The sequence below is a fragment of the Rhinatrema bivittatum genome, chromosome 5 (assembly GCF_901001135.1).
Source record: "Rhinatrema bivittatum chromosome 5, aRhiBiv1.1, whole genome shotgun sequence".
NCBI classification, from domain to species: Eukaryota; Metazoa; Chordata; class Amphibia; order Gymnophiona; family Rhinatrematidae; genus Rhinatrema; species Rhinatrema bivittatum.
The window spans coordinates 96,554,742-96,575,844 of NC_042619.1; the positions used below are offsets into that span (position 1 = coordinate 96,554,742).

The 21,103-nt window shown below is 39.9% G+C and overlaps 1 protein-coding gene across 2 annotated transcripts in view; it reads right to left on the reverse strand.

Moving 5' to 3' along the window:
- UBL3 (ubiquitin like 3) overlaps positions 1-21,103 on the reverse strand; it is a 258,473-nt gene that overhangs the window by 56,911 nt on the left and 180,459 nt on the right. For both annotated transcript variants that reach the window (XM_029602622.1, XM_029602621.1), the window contains exon 2: positions 4,908-5,016. In XM_029602622.1, the coding sequence (XP_029458482.1) occupies positions 4,908-5,016 (109 nt within the window). The remainder of the gene's footprint in view (positions 1-4,907; positions 5,017-21,103) is intronic.

The following is a 21,103-nucleotide window of genomic DNA, read 5'->3' on the forward strand; positions in this document are numbered from 1 at the left end:
CGCAATCAATGGGGATAGCTCCCCGCGATCCTTAGGCGTCGAAGCAACCAACGCAGGAGTGGAGGATTTTGGGGTCCCAAAAAGTATTTTGTTGAGGCGGTGACAATGCCCCTTGGGTGTCATCTGATCGTACAGACACCCACAGACAATGTGTGAGGTCCCCAGGCAGAGGATGCAACCTCATGTGGGTCTGTAATGGATATAGTCGGCGAGTACTGGGGGCACCGACGAAAACCGGTCAACGCCATAAAAAAGACCTGGCGTGCGGTCGATGACTGACAGGCACCGGGAGGTGGAGAGTCGGGAATCTACTGCAAGACCGAGCAAAAGCTGAAAAGAACCTACTGTACTGGGAGGGCACCAACCGCGAAGGGGAACCCGACGAGGATAAGAGAGGACTCGAAGAAAATTGAGAAAAAATTTGAAAACAATGTGGAGCTCCACGGACCGCAAGGCAACTGCACCACAGAAAAGAAGAGACTAAGGGGGACCTTGCGTGGACGCGCAGATAGTAGCAGACTGGGCCATTTCGGTCCACTCCCCAGATCAGAAAACTTATCGTTCTCTTTCTGTGAGGAACCCCCCCCCCCCATCCCAACCCTTTAAATTTAATTAACTACAGCCCCCCCCCACCCCTCCTGACTGGGCATGCTCAGTCTGCTGGCCAAAGTTTCTAGATACTTTTGACAAATGTTTTCGATGCCGGGCTCCATCGGATGATGTCACCCACATGTGAGGACTACCATACTGCTTGTCCTAGGAGAAAATTATGAGCCATTTTATTTTTATTGAGTTCCACTACAATGTTTATATGATGACCCTTTGCTGTTTTAATTGATTTATTATGTGTGCTTGGCCAGGTGGTCAAGGAGCTAAGGATGGGAGCAACTTGGGCCAGAGGTGGATTGTGCTGTCTTCTGGAGTCTACTACTGAGGCAGCTGGGAGAAGTATGTAGACGGGAGACAACACAGACCTGATATTCCAACAGCATTTCCATTTGTGATCTATATTGGAAGATCATGAGCAGGAAGGCCAACCCACTACATTAAAAATGGCTCTCTTTCAGGAGGAGTTTTTTAAAATGTTAATTATAAATGTTGTGTGTTGAACTCTGTTTTATGTACTTGTTCAGTTTGCGACTCATGCTTATGTATTTTTATTAATTAGTTAGTATGATATATTTGAGTCAAACGTTTTATAAATATTTTAAATAAATAAAACAGCTTTTTTTTTAATACCATATTTAGTTTATACAGTGTTTAAAATGATTTACAAGTAAATCAATGTCTGACATTAGCTAGCAATTATTGCTGCTCATTTTTGAAGAATGTAAGTCAGAAGATATTGTTTGGGCCAAGGGGATTAAGTGTTTTTCTTCCACTGGGTTCCAAGAAAAGAGTCCAACATCTATTACAAGGTTACATAATGAAACCAAGAGGCGGTAAGAAGAAGAAAAGTGGAAGCTGTGGAAGGAACAGATAGGTCAGTGAACAAAAAGACTTACCATATTTTTCGCTCCATAAGACGCACCTAGGATTCAGAGGGAGAAAATTAAAAAAAAAAATGGTGGGCTAAACCGGCTCTGTTCCCTGGCGTCTGTGCGTCTTATGGAGCAAATTAGGGGAGTGCATACAAAATATTTTTGTCCCCATTTCGTTTTTGGGTCTGGGGAGGGCCATTTCGGTCCACTCCCCAGATCAGAAAACTTATCGTTCTCTTTCTGTGGGGAAATCCCCCCCCATCCCAACCCTTTAAATTTAATTAACTACAGCCCCCCCCTACCCTCCTGACCCCCCCAAGATCTGCCAAAAGTCCCTGGTGGTCCAGCGGTGGTCCGGGAGCGATCTCCTGCACTTGTGCCGTCGGCTGCCAGTAATCAAAATGGCGCCTACGGCCCTTTGCCCTTACTATGTCACAGGGGCTTCCGGTGCCATTGGTCGGCCCCTGCACCATTTTGATTATTGGCAGCCGACGGCCCTTTGCCCTTACTATGTCACAGGGGCCGACCAATAGCACCGGTAGCCCCTGTGACATAGTAAGAGCAAAGGGCCATCAACGCCATTTTGATTACTGGCAGCCGACGACACAAGTGCAGGAGATTGCTCCCGGACCCCCGCTGGACCACCAGGGACTTTTGCCAGATCCTGGGGGGGGTCAGGAGGGTGGGGGGTTATAGTTAGTTTTTTTAAATATTCGCTCCATAAGATGCACAGACATTTTCCCCCCACTTTGGGGGGGGAAAAGTGCACCTTATGGAGTGAAAAATATGGTACTTTTGAACTGAACTCTGAAAGAACTCTCAGTTTTCAACAGATTGGAGTGACATTAATTATTCTTATAAAGTGGATGAGAACATAAACAGAAATTTTGTAGATAAAGGATTTCAGAAAGCCATTTTGTTGCAAAAAACCCAAAATGTCCACGTCCATCTCCCAGAGAGGAAACAAGTCTATTTGGTAAACAGTACTTTGCCTCGCTTCTAAATATATAAAATAGATTAATAATAGATAGAATAATTTCTGTATGTACTCAGCAGAAAAGCACTTGTATTACTTCCATTACTAAAAGACTTATTTAGCTAGTTCAACCTGTATACAGTTTTGCATCAAGAACACTAAAATGAGTAAAAGAATACAATAAAATATAAAAAACTGAATTCAGTTACAAGTTTTCCAATGATCTTTGCAGATCAGGCTAAACCTCATTACTAAGGACATAGTATGAACAAAGGCATCAGCAGCCTCAACATTTACTGAACAAATCTGGGAAGATGTTTTATTTTATTTTCAATTTCAATTTTGTCTTTTGTGACAGGACAGCCACTTCAAAGCACATTACAGTAAGCTGGAAGTTCTACTTATAGTGACTGAGACTAGATCCAATTACTCATTTTGGGCCAGATGTAATAAGGTGCACTTATCAGAGTAATAGCTAATGTAAATGAAGGCATTAGGTATTACCCCCCAGTGCAGAGAAGTGCACTAGCTTAACTCATATTTTCTTAGCATTGGAAATTTTATTTATGGTCAGAGTGGAGTAAAGTTTCTAGCGCGAGGGAAGAAGAAAGAGTTCTGGTGTCGGGACCCAGTCAGAATTTCATGAGCATAAATTATGTTTTTCAGTGTGCAGTTTTTCTAGTATACACACTTTTTTTTCTTCCCCGATGCATTAGCATATCATAAGCTTACTGCATTGTGAGTTAAAAAAAAATTAGCTTGTGCATTAAAATTGTGTGCTGAATTTCAGCATACTTTTCCAACACTCAGCTAATTACATTAACCTGCTTGACCTTTAACATACTTCTGAATATGCTCAGACATCAGAAGTCAGTTTTAAATCTTGTTCCCCTAGGCAACTCATTTTTTCAGCTTTTCTTTTTTCACTTATTGTAAGAATTCTTTTAAAAAGGCCTTAGCATAGAAACAGAACTGACAGCAGAAAAGGACCAAATGGCCCATCCAGTCTGCCCAGCAAGCTTATGGTAGTATCTACTGCCCCGTGTAGGTTACCCCATGCTTATCAGTTTCCCACATCGTTAAAGTCAGAGCCCTTGTTGGTTGCTGTTTGAATCCAATTCCTATGCCTTGCCTTTGAAGCAGAGAGCAATGTTTGAGTTGCATCAAATTATCAGTCTTATTGGTTAAGGGTAGTAACTGCCGCATCAGCAAGTTACCCCCATACTTGTTTCCCCAGACCATAAACTTCGGGGCCCTTGTTGGTTGCTGTCCGAATCCCATTCCCCTTTTCCCCTGCCGTTGAAGCAGAAAACAATGATGGAGTTGCATCAACAGTATGAAGGCTTATTGGTTAAGGGTAGTAAACACCACACCAGCAAGTTACTCCATGCACTCTTTTCTTCATTTCCATTCTTTAGCCTTTAGAAATCAAGTGTTTATCCCATGCCCTTTTGAATTCTTTCACTATCTTCTCCGGAAGGGCATTCCAGGCATCCATCATCCTCCCCATGAAGAAATATTTTCTGACGTTGGTTCTGAGACATCCTCCCTGGAGTTTCATTTTGTGACCCCAAGTTTTGCTGATTTCTTTCCAACAGAAAAAGTTTGATGTTTGTACATCATTAAAACCTTTCAGGTGTCTGAAGGTCTGTATCATATCACCCCCTGCATCTCTTCTCTTCCAAGGTATACATATTCATATCCTTCAGTCTCTCCTCATAGGTTTTCTGATACTGACCCCACATTTTTTTGGTAGCTCTTCTCTGGACCGTCTCCATCCTGTCTCTATCCCTTTTGAGATAAAGGCTCCAGACCTGAACACAGTACTCCAGGTGAGGCCTCATCAAGGTCCTGTACAAGGGCATCACCACCTCCATTTTCTTACTGGTTATTCCTATCTCTATGCAGCCCAGCATTCTTCTGGCTTTAGCTATCGCCTTGTCACACTGCTTCACTATTTTCAGATCGCCAGAGACTATCACCCCAAGATCCCACTCTTGGTCCATGCACATCAGCCTTTCCCCTCCCCATCACATACAGCTCTTTTGGATTACCCAATCCCAGATGCATGACTCTGCACTTCTTGGCATTGAATTCCAGTTGCCAAATCTTTGACCATTCTTCAAGCTTTCGTAAATCACTTTTCATTCTCTCTACTCCTTCAGGTATTTCCACTCTGTTGCAGATCTTGCTATCATCCGCAAATAGACAAACTTTACTGTCTATCCCTTCCACAATGTCGCTCACAAAGATATTAAACAGAATCGGTCCCAATACAAATCCCTGTGGCACTCCACTTAACACAATTCTCTCTTAAGCAATTAATTTCAGAACACTACTTTAAATTCTTGCTAGACCCATAAGTCATAAAACATCTAAATTCACTAGAAAGATTTTCATTAATTTCCTTAGTGGTAATTTTAGTGTACTATTTTTAGTGTACTACTTACCCATTGGCCAGTTGTCATATACATGCTTAGCAATGTCTGCTGCTGCATCATTAGGTGAAAACAAAAACTCCTTTGTTTTTCCGCTTACCAAGATGAGACGCAAATTAATCTGTAAAGATAAAACAACCAGATTTTACTATAATAGCAAAACAAGGCCTTGAAACAATGTATGTACTGTTATTCATATTGATGTCTATATATGTATATTATTTATATTGATTGCATATATTATGCTATTTTGGCATGTGCTGTAAACCACTTTGAATATAGGCAAATGAGATGGCTGATACTCAATGCCATTTGTCTGGCTAATTTTGAGCTTAGCCAAACCAACCAGAAGTAAAAATCCCACCACACTGACCAGCCGCAAGACAGATGGATAGCATGTTACCTGGCTAGAAAGTTATCCATCTAGCTCAGGGGCAGGGTAGGAGCATGCCAGGGTGGAGCCAGTTATCCAGTTAAGGGATATCCAGTTATCCAGTTAAGTTATCCAGTTATATAGTTTATATTACATAATTTTATTAATTACCAGTAAAACTATTCTATATTATTTATTATCATTATGTTAAATTGTCATCCAGTTATAATGTTCTATATGTACCACTGTTCTATGTAAAGCCCCCCTTATCTATGTTGGGCAGTTTATCGTTATATGTAAACCGGAGTGATTTATAGTCTCTATAAGAACCTCGGTATATAAAAATTAAAAATAAATAAATAAATAAGGGCCTCATTTACTAAGCATTTTTCCCATAGACACAGAATGAGAGAAAATCCTTAGTAAATCAGGCCTTAAGTTAGCCAGAAAAACACAGATTGTCATCAATATCTGTCTAACATAACTGGATAACTTTAGGACTGCCAAACAGCAGTCCTAAAGCTATCCAAATAAATTATCTGGCTAACTTTAAGCTAGTTATGTATATTCAGTGGCATGGTGCACCACCAAACACCCCAACAAAGTTAGCTGGATAAGTTTATACAGCTAACTTTGCTGGCTGAACAGAGGCTGAAAATGATCCCCATGACCCAAGGTCCATATAGCTCCTCATCCTGTCTTTAAAAGTGGCCATTCTGGGTTATTAGGAAGTACTGAGCAGATCACAAAGAACAGATCCATTCTTTACTGCTCACTCCCAGGAATAAACAGCAACTTTCTCAAAATCCACCTGGATAATAAAGATTTATGAACTTTCCCTCCAGGAACTTGTCTAAACCCCTATTAAACCCAGCTATGCCAGAAGCCTTGACCATATCTTCCAGGAACAAATTCCACTGTATACTGAATGAAAACATATTTTTCCAATTTGTTTTAAAACTGTAACCTTTTAGTGTCATGGATTGTCCCTTAGTACTATTTGAAAGAGTAAACATAATTTTATAAACCTCTATCATATCCACTCTGAGTTCTCTTTTTGCCAAACTAAAGAGCCCTAACCTGTTTAGCTTTTCTTCATAAGGGAGCTGCTTCACCCCTTTATCATTGAGGTTGCTCTTCTCTATACCTTTTCTAGTTTCACTATATCATTTTTGAAATGGGATGACCAGAAATGCACACAGTCGTCAGTGGGTGGCCAAACCATGGATCAATACAGAAACATTATGATATTCTCAATTTTATTCTCCATTTCTTTCTGAATAATTTGTAACATTCTATTTGCTTTTTGATTGCTAATGCACACTGAGCTAAGAATTTCAACATATAGCCCACAATGACTTAAAGATCCTTTTCCTGGGTGGAGTCTCAGCATTGTGTGCCTCTAGTTAGGATTATTTTTCCCTATGTGCATCACTTTGCACTTGTCCACATTAAATTTCATTTATTTAGATGCCCAACCCCTAGTCTTGCAAAGTCCTCCTGCAATTCCTCACAGTCCACTCATGTTTGACAACTTTGAATAATTTTGTGTCAACCGCAAATCTGATCACCTCACGTGTAGCACCCTTGTCCAGATCATTTATGAATATGTTAAACAAAACAGTACCCAATACAGATTCCTGGGCTGCTTCACTATTTACCTTTTTCCATTGTGAAGCTGAACATATAGTTCTATTTTGTTTCTGGTCTTCTAAATAGTTACCAGTCCATAATAGGACACTGCCTTCTTTCTAACTTCCTGAAGACACTCTCATAACTGTCATCGAAAAACACCTTCTGAAAATCTAGAAATACTACATCGACGGCTCATCCTTATCCATGTTTCTTAATACCTTTAAAACAATCTAACCGATTGGTAAGGTAAGACTTCTCTTTGCTAAATCCATGTGAACTCTTCCCCATTAGACCATGTCTTTCCATATGTATAGTAATTCTGTTCTTAAGAATATCTACTACCATTTTGCCTGGCATCCATGCAAGGCTCACTGGTTTATAGTTTCCCAGGTCACCCTGCGAGCCCTTTCAAAAATTAGAATTACATTGGCCACTTTCCAGTCTTCAGGTACTGTGGCTGGTTAACTAATCTGGATAATTGTGATTAGACAGTTATATATAAATACTAAATTAAATAGCCTTTTATTTCCCAATATTGTTAAATATTCTTATTGCAAATATATAATACTATTTAATTATTTTTATTAAAAAATGCTTTGAAAAATGCAATTGTGCAAAATTAAAACTGCCTCAGGCATCACTACTTTAACCAATCACACAATCTATGTAAAGTCTGTAATATCTCCAAAAGAGAAAAATGATGGCTATTTATATTACAAAACAATTCTTAGGAAATCTTCAACCAAATACAGCTCTTGTCAGGGCAATCCTTCTACCATCTCAATACATACAAATATTAGCAATATTCTCAAAACATAATGCCAATGCAATATTTAAAAAAGGAGTGAAAATGGTATGTTCATAGCTATTCTGCTTTTATGTAGCATGGGTGCAAATCCTTCATCCAACTATTATATACTGCAAAAATAAATAAATAAATAAATTCACAAAAATGATTCATTAAAATCATCAATCCCCCCAAATAAAAAAAATATACTTAGTCAAAAATCCCCAATTGATCACAATCCCCAGTCAAAAGAAATCAAAGGCCCTTGTTTCACCACCACCATGGCTTCATCAGGTTACTCATAGTTTAATGTCCAATGCAAACGTCACATGAGTCTTATACATTTGCAAAACCACAGTCTATTTATTTATTTATTTAGCAATTTTATATACCGATATTCATGTAACAAGTTACAAATCACCTCGGTTTACATAATAACGACAACCATTGCAAAAGAATTGCATTACATTAAACAAGGAAGTAAAACTTGGATGTAAAACGAAAAGGGGTTGAAACAGTATATGGGAAGGATGAGCAAAATATTGACCGGGAAGGAAGTTTAAAAAATGACTGGTTGTAGATTCACAAATATAGTTTGTATTATACTGCAACTACTGAAAAACTGTGGTGAACACTACTTCATCCTTTAAAACAAATAGAAAGCATATAAGCATTGTTGAGCTACATCACATGTATCTTTTTTTTTTTAAATAATCACAAAGTGAGGCCCACAGGTACTTCTGATGTGTTACATATCCACTTTCAGTAGCTGGGTAGAGCTAACTAAGATACACAAATTCCAATCAGAGCCAAATGAATTAAAGAAACTTTCCTAATCTGTCTATATAAAAAAATTGTTTGTAATACATATGGCTCTCATTCATTCATCCGTCTTGTACGTATTGGTAAACATAAGTATGCAGTTATAATTATTCAATCTGTGTCTAAAACACCATGGGGCCGATTTTAAAATTTAGGCATGCACACCTGATTTTATAACCGCGCGCGCTGCTGCGCGGTTATAAAATCCAGGGTCGGTGCGCGCAAGGTGCACACTTGTGCACCTTGCGCGCACCGAGCCCAAGGGGAGCCCCGATGGCTTTCCCCGTTCCTTCCAAGGCCGCTCCAAAATTGGAGCGGCCTTGGAGGGAACTTTTTTTTTTTTTTTTTTAAGCTCCCCCCCACCTTTCCCTCCCTTCCCCTATCTAACCCACCCCTCAGCCCTACCTAAATCACCCCCCTACCTTTTTTTGCCGAGTTACCTCTGGCAGGCGTAACTTGCGCGTGCCGGCGCGCCATGCCCCGACACAGGCCGCTGTGTCGGAGCACTCGGCCATGCCCCCCGGACCGCCACCACGCCCCGGCCACGCTCCCGGACCACCCATTTTTTAAAGCCCCGGGACATATGTGCATCCCAGGGCTTGCGCGCACCGCCAAGCCTATGCAAAATAGGCTCAGCGCGCGCAAGGATAGGTTTTCGGGGGTTACGCGCATAACCATTTGAAAATCTACCCCTGTGTGTATATATATATATATATATATATATATATATACTATGCAAGAACCCACATTAATATGCACACTGCTTTAAATTATTGCTAGACCCACAACAAAACATCTTAAAAGTACAACTAACTTTACTAGAAAGGTTTTCATTAATTTCCCTAGTAGTAGCTGTAGAGTGTCTTTGCATGCATGGTTTTTGCAATTAAAGCTGTGCAAAGTGATGCTCTTATATAATAAGAGACACTACTGAATGCATGCATTATCTTATTATAAAATATTAACTTCTATTTGTTAATGTTTTATAGTAAACATCAGGGTTTTGCTTTTGCTTCCTTAATTGCAAAAAGCACGGCAAGCTCCTCTGTAGCCTGCAGTGAAACTGTTCACCTGCTGTTCCAGAGCAAATGCTAACCTCTCTCAAATACGACTGTGTCTCAGCCAACTAACCAAGCTGACTGGCTGAATTCTCCTCCTTGTTGCTTCATAACTATTGCATAAATATTTCTTAGCAGTGCCAGTGAAACACCGAACATTTCCATGGTTTACTCTTTATTTTTAAAGAATATTCACTTTAGAGCATTTTATGACCGGTTTTTCCATCTTGGAGGGTCTAAGAGGGTTCTAGTGTGATAGTAGGAGAGAAATTTGATTGTTATGCCATGGGCTGGAATCTTTGTTAATGCTGTTTAATCTTATGATTTTATTGCATATGGTGTGTGGTAGTTTCTTGCTATGTTTCTGTTATGATTTCATTGAGTATGATTTGTGTTTGTTACAATTTTGAAGTTTTGCTGTTCATCACCTGGAGCAGGGGACAGGCAATTAAGACATGTAATAAATTGAAAGAATTGATACACAATTTTTTTCTTTTATCATGCTTCAAATCTACGTTACTAAAGCAATTCTAGCCAAATGTTTTAAAATATAATCATGCATGTTTCTTGGCTCTTTAGTTTCCTCTCTTTTTTTGTCCTAATATATTTTATTATAGCTTCCATTTTTTTTTTTAAATAAAGTGTGCTGCTTTTAAGGCCACATCTCCCGTTTTTCAAAATCTCCTTCATCTATCCACTTTCAGTTGTTTGAGCCATATATGCTTCCATGGGGTTCTGATTAGCTTTACTTACATTTAGAATGGTGAGCGTGGCTAAGCAGAAGGACCTTGTACAAAAATAGAAACCATAAAATGCACAATCTCAGGCCTTCCGAGCTACAAGCCAGTCTAGTTTTCAGGATATCCTCATTGAGCATTCGTTAGCTAAATCTGGCAGAACCCCGGTTAAATCTGCTTATCTTCATTACCCTGAAAATCAGACCTGTCTGTGGCCCTCAAGGACCAGAGTTATGGACCCCTTCTGTAACAGCCAACAATGAATATCATTCAGAATGAAAACGCGAGCTCAAATGTTTGCCAGCACCGCTGCATTAATCTCCCAAATGTCTACTTAGCATGAGAAAGGACACAAAGGAGAGAATCCAATCAAATACATAACCTGCCAAAGATAGAAACATGCAGCAAAAAAGGAAAACCTGCAGCAGATTGTGAAAAGGCTTGAGAATGCAAACACTGGGAACGTGCTCACATACCAGAAAAAGATAAAATATGAATTGTTGGGCCAACAGCTTTCCACTGACCCAAATTCTGAGTGGATCTATATTGCAGTGATTGCTTCATGCTGAAGGACATTGGGTGGCTAGCAGAAAGGAGATGTAAAGCTGCTTGCACGTTCCAGCTAGACGGGTTTTGCTCTTGCAAGTCGAGTCACCCCTCACCACGTGACTTTCCTTCTGTCACAGGATGCTGTAGCAATTCTTGCTTCCCTGTTATGCTTGCAAATCATGCAACGCTTGCCCTGCTGCCTAATCAGATTTGATTTTGTTTTGTCCCTATAGGCTTTAGAGTCAATTTTAGAAGCAACTTCGGCCCACCTCTCCACATTCATGTAGCAATGCAGAGAATGTGGTGGCAGCACACACTGTAGAGCAGAACCACAATAGTGCAGTCCATTATAATTTAGAACTAGTAACACTGAAAAACAGTAACGAGGCGGGGTCTCCTACAATCGTTTTCTTGTGACATACAGTTAATTTCCAGGGACAATCATTATCTATTGTACAAAAAAATGAGCTCCGATTGAGTATGTGCCACTACAGAAAGATAGAAAATACTTTTAAATAGACAGCTGTTTTAAATATAATAAGAAAGAACTAATGCTTCTGTATTAGCGTTTGCCATCTCTTATAATATATGCCAGGCACTAAGATACAGTTTAAGAATTATGAGGAATTTGACTACTTTTAGGGCTTCAATATTAAAGCATTCATATGAGAGTAACAAAATATCCAGTAATGAAACTGCAAACATGACATTTTCAGTGGCCCCAAAGCATTTCCTCTAAATGCTGAAACACTTTAAGCTTAAAGCATTCAACGGACTAAATGTATTCATCTTACCACAGGTCTCTGCAAGGACTTCATTACAAAGGATTGAACTAAACCACTATGAAAGCATTACATTTACTGACAATGTTGTGATGGTCTTTTATAAAATGCTGTTCTCTGTTGCACAAAGGTATTTCTCAAACACTTGCACAGTAATGAATTCATTGCACATTACTAGTGTACACAGCAACGTAGAAGATAAAGCACAGTTAAAATCTCCCTGTCCAAAGAAGTTACAATTTGTTTTAACGTAAGAAAATTAAGTGGCTTTTGTTTAGGTTAAAAAAACATTAGACGTCCATCAAATCCAACCCTCTATCAATTGCTTAACAATTATCTTCATGACATCATTAAGGAAGTGAACACACACCATCTTATTTATTTATGTGATTTATATTCTGCTTTTCGGCACTTCAAAGCAGATTACATCCAGGTACCGTATTGTATTTCCCTATTCCCAGAGGGCTTACCTTTCCTACCTATTTTAAAAATATACGTGCAGATATTTTAAGCGCTAAAGTAAAGTAGGACTTAACGTAAGTCGGCCAATTTTAAAACATTTGTGTGTGTGAATGAAATTAACCAGTTTATCAATTAGTCCACCAGTTCACCCAGTCCTCCATGTCATGGAGACCTTCCTGGTTCTTCAGCCCGAACTTGCCCCAGGTCACCCAGACCTCCCACTTAGTCGGTACCACACAATAAACACACTTATGCCAGATAATTAGCTAAAGTACACGAGTAAGTTGGAAAATGTATGTGCAAGACTTTTAAAATAGCAACTTACACATGTAAGTGTTGGCCCCCACCCTGGAACACCCCAGACCACTCCTTTCTTAAATAAATAAATAAATAAATATATATGTGTGTGTGTATATATATATATATACACACACACTCAAAAGTAAAAATATGCACATATTTTCAACTTTTATAAAGAATATGCACATAGAAGGTTCTTACGCACATAAATGCAATTTTTTATGCATGTTAACATTTTTGAAAATTCACCTTTTAGGCATTTACAGTGGAGCAAAGCCTCATTGCAGCTTAGCAAATGACCTCCAAAGTGATTTATCTAATGTCCCAAGGAATGCCTGAAGGATAAATAGAATTTGAAACCAATGCCAGGGCCCCTAAGTCTCCTGAAATTCTGCAGCTGCGGGGAGGGCCGCAAAATCCAGCACTTCTGCAGAACTGCTGCTTCTCTGTGAATTTGCCACGGGAGATCAAGGATTAAAGCCAATTTAGCACTTCTACCCTACCCTTCTTAAGAAAAGTGATGTGGCGTCTTGGGCTGCCTGCTTGCACTGACCCTTCCTGCTCTATGTATTGTTCCCAGTGATGGTTCATTCCAGTGGGCCTGGGAACCAGTATCTACGTCCGGGTTTGTCCTGCCCCTTCAGCCGCCAGGGGCCATACTACAACACTGCAGCAACAGTGGGAACTCTCAGCTTATGCTCTTAGCTGCTTCTCGCTGGCCAGTCCTCTGCCGCTTTTCATAACAGGAGAAGCAGATGGCAGCTTTCCCTCTGCCGACCCTCCCCAGGCACCGGCTGTAGCAATAAATGAAGAAAAGACAAATAATGGCAAGGAAACTTTTTCCAGGGTCAGAACAGATCTGGTCCTGCAGCCCTGACCCTCTTCTCACTTGGGCCATGACAGCCCTTTCTTTACTGGCAAACCATGTGTTTCAGTCCAGCCCCAGGTCATCACCAAGAGGTACTGCCAGGTAATACTTTTTTTTTTTAATTATTATTATTTTTACATTTTTTCCATCCTGGTCATATTTAGGCACCAGTTAGTTACAGAAGTGAGAGGGGAGAGGGTCTGTATGCCCGCTACCTGTCTCCTCCTTTCTTGCTGCCCTCCCCTCTCCATCTTCAGGCTCAGAGAAGACATGCAATGGCGGTAGTGCACTCAAGCCCAGGGAGAAGATGCTGCCAATACAGTGGCAGCCAGTGCTACCCAGGATGTGCCCCCAAAGGAGATGCCCCTCTAGTAAGAAGTCCCTAGTTGGCTGGCAAGCTTGTCTGGAGAAAGAAGGGGACAGCAGGGACCACTGAAGGCACAGGGGGCAAAACTGTGAAGCGTGACATGACCCCTAGCACAGAACACAGTACTCGATAAAATAGACAAAAAAAGGCTGCTGAAATGAAACCTTTGAGATCTCAGTCCTGACACTTTTTCACGTTCCACGTCAATGGAATATAAAAGAGGACAATGACAGCTAAGGCACGACACACCTTTTACAAGTTTCTATGGGAAGAACATAAAATAATATGAGTACATTTTCTCCCACAGAACATAACAGCAGTTGTGCAGTAAAAGGGAATACAAAGTAGTATACATTTCTGTTGGGTTGCAATGTCCTGAAGGTGAATACGAACATAAGTGTGGGGACTGGAGAGAGCGAATACCTTCTTTGGGGCACAGCAAAGGGCATCAACAGTATGCCGATAGTGACTCAAGCTGTGGTGAATATCCTTTCGTCAGCCCCAAATATTTCCCAAACAGATCTTTTCCTGATAATAGCTATTCAGGAAAACCCAATACCAGCTGCTATTTGCCCAAGGGAAGCTAAAAGTGAAAGGGTGAATTGATCCCACTGAACCCGTGGAAGAGTGTCATGTGCCATAGGCTGAAAAAATAATTTCAACTGTGAAACTGTCCCATTTACCACATTAGGTTTCAGTCACACACATATATTGAACCAGTGACTGTAAATATTGTTATGGTTCTATTTTAGTTCAACAAAGACTAATAGCTCAGGGTAAGTTTCAGATCAAGAAAAATATAATGATTTGAACTGTTTTTGTTTTTTTTTGATCAGGTTAACACAGTTCCACATCAGGGATGCTAATATTGCAAAGCAAAAGTCCGAGCACTGAACTTCTGGGATCAGAAGTTTCACAGCCTGGAACATGAACTAATTACATTTAATCTTCAGCAGCACCTTTAGAGCTGGGTTTAAGAAAGGCAAGGCTGCTGATATACGATTTTCTCTCTATTCCACCCATATACAAACAAATCTGACCTGAAAGACAGCAAATACCACTTAAGATCTATTTTTATCCCAAGGGTTTGGCAGCCTGTTTTAACTGAGTTTTGCAAATCTCATAACATTTCTAGGGCCAATGCTCTTAAAATATTTCTTATCTGCTCCACATTTCACGGAACTACTCTGCTTTTTTAACCTGTTTAATTCATATGGTTCAGGGTAATTGAAAAATGAAGTCAGCCCAAATTTATCCACCATTTGTGGCTCTAGGAAGGTTGTGTAACAGAATACTCATGTAATTCAATGAGACACATTTACATTTTGGCACAGACTCGGGAGTTCTGCTGTCACCTTGCTGGAATGACTGCTGTGAAAAAACCAGAGGCCCAATTTACATTTGCAAATTGCATGCCCACAATTCAATTAGGCAGGAGTTCTAGCACAACCTCTTTTTATAAGCACATTCAGCAACTCTGAGGAGGAAGATCTAAGTAATTCTAACACCTCTAATAAGAAAAATTGTATCTGACTATTCAGGTTTAGTAGTAAAATCTAACCCAGTGCTGCCGATCGCCTTGGCACCATGTTGCCATGGTAAACAAGATTTCCTGCCTGGTGACTCGCCCTGGTAGGGACTGAGCATAGCTTAGCTGGCACGTGGGCAGAGAGTGGCTCCCAGCCCAGCACTGCACATAAGAAAAGGAAGTCGCTTCCAGTCCACCGTGAGAAAGCTAGCGGGAAAGGAACTCCTAGTCCAGCCCTGAACACTGCATGGGAAGCAGTGCCCACTTGTGGGAAACCTGATGCTGCTTTAAAATGAGCAAGGCAGCAGGGTTGGGAAGACAGGATGGAGAGTGTTGGAAGAGATGAAGATAAAAGAATAGAAAGGGGCAATATGGGTAGGAGTAGAATTTGAAAGGGCGAAAACAGAGGAAAAGGAGATTTAGGAGGAGACCAAAGAGAAAATGATGGGATGAGAGACATGAAAGAGCTAGGGAGAAATGAGAAGAAAAGTTGAAAACTAGTGATGAATGGAAGGCAACTATGAAGAAGGAAAAAGGATGTCGAGAGGTACCATAAAAGAGAAGGATGTCAGAGAAAAGGGGAAATATAGAAACACAGAATATGATGGTAAGGAAAGACCACTAGACCCATCTGTTCTGCCCATTATCTTTTCCAATTGAAATAACACAGAGTCTACTTGACCTCTGGCTATAATCATTTCCTTTCACCTAAGGATCCTCTGTGTTAATCCCATGCTTTTTTGAATTATGATATTGTTTTGGCTTCATCTACCATCACTACCTGGGATGATTTTCCATGCATCCATCATCCTATCCGTAAAAAAGTAAATGATGGCAGAAAAAGATACAAACGGCCCATGCTGTCTACACCAGCAAGTTGCTTGGGTGGTAACTGCCGCGCCATGTAGGTTATCCCTATGTCTTCTATTTAGGGTTGTAACTGCCACTCAATGCAGGCTATCCAAGTGCTTTATTACAGGTCCAAGGATTCTGTGTGTTTATGCCAAGCATTTTTACATTTTTTTTCTACACCACTTCCTTTGGGAGGACATTTCAGGTATCAACCACCCTTTCTGTGAAAAAAAAAATTTCTGATGTTGGTTCTGAGTTTACCCCCTTGAGGTTTACTTCATGCCCCCTAGTTCCTAAATTAATAAATAAACAATGGAGAAAATAAAGTATTCATTATAACTGCTTCAAGCTTCATATCATGACCTCTTCTTGTAAACCTTCCTTTCCACAGAAAAATGCTTTGTTTATTGTCCATTATTTATACCGGGGGTCAGCAACTCCTGCACCAGAGCTAGACTGTGGCACCTGAAAATATTTGAATCAGCATCCTATCCCTGCTCTTCAGGAAACAGATTGCGCTGCCTTAAAGAGGCATCACACTGGTTATAACTCTGCCTTCTGCAAGGCCACCCTCCACTTTCAGTAGCGTGGCAGATGTTCTCCATATTCAGGCCCTTGAGTCTCATTTCACAGACTTATGGTGCAGATTGCACCATTGTTCTAGCACGTCTCTGCACCACCTCTACTCTGCTATATCTTTTTGGAGGTATGGTTTTCAAAATTGGACAGTATGCCAGAGATGGCCTCACCAATAACTTGTACAGCGCCATTAGCACCTTTGTTTTCCCAGTAGTGATATCTCTTCCTGTGCACCTCAGCATTCCTCTGCCTATTGCAATGTCACTCTGTTTTGCGGCCTTGAGATCATCAAATATGATCACTCAGATGCCACTGCACATAAAAGTTTCTCACCCATGGCACTCAATGCATGACTCAAGATTTAATGCAAAAAAGACGAATTAGCTTCCTTTGAGTTCATTCGTTATATTCCATCAGGAAAGTTGCAGATATTAGTATGATCTGCAAAAAACACAAATCTTGCCTTCAAATCCCTTTACATTACAACATCGCTTATGAAAATAGGGAATAGAACTGGACTCAAAATAAATACTTAACGCACTTCACTGATAAACCCCCCAGCCATCACCACCACCACTTTTTTTTTTTGGAGTAAACTTTTTACCTTTTTTGGAGTATCTTCTGTTTTTTCATTAAGAAAATATAGACATAGAATAGAAAGGTAAAATGGACAAGAAAATCAAGGAAAAGGAATAAAAAGGAAGACAAAAGAAGAAACTTTTGAATGTTTTACATTTTTATATACTGTATGCACATTTTTGAAAATGATTGCAATGATTTGTATTTACCGACAAGTGTCCCTGCCCTACTCTGGCCACCTGTGTTTAGTACTTACAAGAAAATGTATCACATTTTTATTTTTGATTTATGTTGGGAGGCAGGGGGAATGGAAGGTCATTGCTTCTTAACTGCATGGGGGAAGTGAACAGGTGAATGGGATTAAGCACCAAGGAAAAGATAGGAGGGAGGACAATGATATAGAAAAGAGGATGGGCTTGGAAAAGAGTGAATAAGAGGATACCTAGTAGAGGATAAGATGTGGAGAAGACAGAGGAAGGGGAACGAAGGAGAACAAGGGGGAAATGACTTGTTGGGGGGCGGGGGAGGGGAGGGTGTGTTTTCACCTCTAATTGCAGGTGGGCCTTTATAAAGCTCTCTACACAACTGTTCAGTGGCCCACATTGTGCTCATTACATCCAGTGACCCGTGTGATTACCTTTTTGGCTCCGAAGAATTTGGCCTGGCTCTTTAAGCAAAATTTCAACAGCCCTTACCCAAATGTAAGATTATCCTTGTGATAGGCTTGAGTATATAAATGGACTATTCAGAATGTAACTAGTGTTGAATTATAATAATGTTCATTCTGGCATCATTCAAGAATTTCATGCACTATAACATGATTATTTTACCTTTACATATTGAGAAAGACAACATGTTGGCCCCTTTTTTTGAACCTAATATTTGATTATTCTCTTTGAAAAGGGTGCTCAAAACTGAACTCTATTCTAGATGTGACCTGATGAAGGCCTTCTACTTTCCCAAATGATCCCACCTTTAACTGAGACAAATCCCATTGACAAAACATCTGTAGCTGTTTGATCTTATATGCTGAGAGTCATTGATGAGTTACCACCAACGAAATTAATTTTCCAAAGTGGGTCTCATAATACGCCTTGGTTCACCACTGCTGTGCAAGAAACTAAACACATCCTATACTGAGCCGAGCACCACTGCCATTAGGTCTCACTTATCATCTGACTTATAATGTTAGAATATAGTTAGTGAGATGTAGAACTGAGATTGGTGAGGCCAAAACATTCTATTTGCTAAGGATTCAGCTGATTGGGAATAGTCCCAGTGAATTCTTGTGAATGGTTGGATACCTTAGTTATACCTTGGACAGGTCAGAACAAAAAGACAACTCACTAGTCCCCAAGCACTGTGAGAATTTTGAAAAATTCTCTCTGATAAAAGTAACGAATATCTGTGCTAAGCTTCCATCCGATATCAATCGGTCAACGACTCCATCAGAAGATGGAAGGCCTAAATGGGAACAATTTAGTTTTGTCACAAGGTAAAAGATCATCCAAATTATGAAATCATGAAATCTTCTTCTTGCCCACTGAATTTTTGTGCTTCCCAAAGCTTTACAAGTTCATATTAGTAAATTTATATCAAAATTTTCAACCTGTCAACACTTGCCTGCTAGTTTAAAGTGGGTATCTGGTCAGCCAATTTTGATAAAGCTGTCTCTAGATCCATCCAGTTTTGCCAATAATCATCCCATTTCATCCCTGCCCTTTGACAAAGATAATTGAAAATGCAGTCAGTATCAGATTTGCTTCTGCAAGTCACTTGGGCACAGAAACACTTTTGTTGTCCAGTCTTGACATATTTAGATGCAGATTTGACTGTGTGTACAAATCCTGCTCTACATTTCCACAGCTTTTGACACCCTCAGTCTCTAGATATTACTATCTTCTCTGAGTAGGATTGGGGTTTGGGTACAGTACTGAAATGATTCACAGCCTATCTTATAGATTCAACAGGTTAGAATTGGTTCTGTTGAATCCTCCTGGCATCCGATCAACATGAAGGTCTCACAAAGCTCGGCTCTTTCAGCAGCTCTATTCAACATCTATATGTCTCCAACCTATAAACTGTTCTCAGGACTGGAAGTGGGTTACAGATTGAACACTGACAATATTCAGCTTTTTGTATCTACAATGTCTACATGGTCTACAACTTGTGACCTAGTGTCCAATTGTTTACCAGCAGTAAAACAGTGACTGTTTCACAACAAGCTAACCCACAATGTGGAAAAAACAGAAGTGATGGTATTGAATAGATGCCATCTGATGACAGGCCTTTTTTTTTTTTTAAAACTCTGAGAGCTATGATATATATGTTAAGTTTACATGGCACATCCAGTACTTTACTTGTTAAGCTTATAATTGTTTAAACCTCTGTCTGCTCTCTCAGTTTCCCAAGTTCCCATATCACCTTGTATTTTGTAACTTTTTTCTTCTTGTTATCATTAATGTTATAATACCCCTGTTCCTTGTAAACCGATATGATATATTTTTCATGAATGTCGGTATATAAAAGAGTTAAATAAATAAATAAATCTTAAAATATGAATTGTCGTTGCATGCTCAACTGAAATCTGTGGTTAAAATGGCATTCTTTAAGATGTGTATGTTGTGGGGTCTGAAGCCACTACTGGGCTCTCATGACTTTTGCGTAGTGCTTCAAGCTTTGGTGCTTATTAGTTTGGATTATTGTAATTCGATTTGTATTGGGTTACGGATAAAGGTTATCAGAGCATTACATATTGCTCAAAATTCATCCACACTGAATCCTCATTGATTCTGGTCTTAAAGACACCATAGACACCTGTCCTCAGTGCTCTTCACTGGCTACCAATAGAATGAAGGATCAAATATAAGGTTGCTATGCTCATCCATAAATTGTTGAGTAACCAGAATCACTTTGAATATGCAACATGTTGCACATTTAGACCCCTCCTCCCCCACCTCCGCAAGCTTTAAGATCCGCCCAATATGGTTTGCTTGATGTGCATTCCCCGTGGCTGGCCCATCTTTCTGAAACTTGAGACAGAGTCTTCTCTGTGGCAGAATCAATTGTCTGGAATATGTTACCTGAAAAATGACATACAATGACATGTATACAGATTTTTAGGATATAGCTTAAAGCTTTATTTCAGCAAGCATTTGAAAGACAAATGGCAGAAAATATATTTTGACTCAACACATGGTTAGAGACTCTAGAGTTCGTTGCCAGAGGATGTGGTAGGGTTATTAGTGTAGCTGGGTTTGGATAAGCTCCAGAAGAAGTAAATGAACCATTATTGAGGTGGACTTGGAGAAATCCACTGGTTATCCCTGGGATAAGTAGCATGGAAGCTATTGACCTTTTGGGATCCTGCCAGGTACTTGTAACCTGGACTGGCCACTGTTGGAAACAGGATACTGGGCTGGATGGACCTTTGGTCTGATCCAGTATGGCAAATCGTATGTTCTTAGGTGGATATGTTGAGACGCTTATTTTTTTCTATACAACAGCCATGGCTTTTTTGTGATTGTATCTGTGCAACATTACAAGCTGCTGCATTTAGTATTGAGTTTATGCATGGTAGTAGTTCAGCTTGTCTTGCTATTTGTTATCATGATATTAATGTGATTTTTATGGCCATTGTTTTGTATCCGCCTTGAATTGTGGATTAGCACGAGTTATACTTTTTTTAAACAAAATAAATTAAAAAATAAGGATGGCAATTTTGCTTTATTCACCCCAGCATGTGCCCAGTTCTAGTTGCCACTGCTGCTTGGTGTTATGTATGATTCCCAACTAGCATGGCCAGATCATTCCCAGTTAGTTTTGTCCATCTTGCTCCTTTGCTGGGGACACAAATTTTCTAGCTAGTGCCTCTGATTTAATTTTACTATTCAATAGTTCATTTTATTTTCATGAGAAAATTCCTGTAAC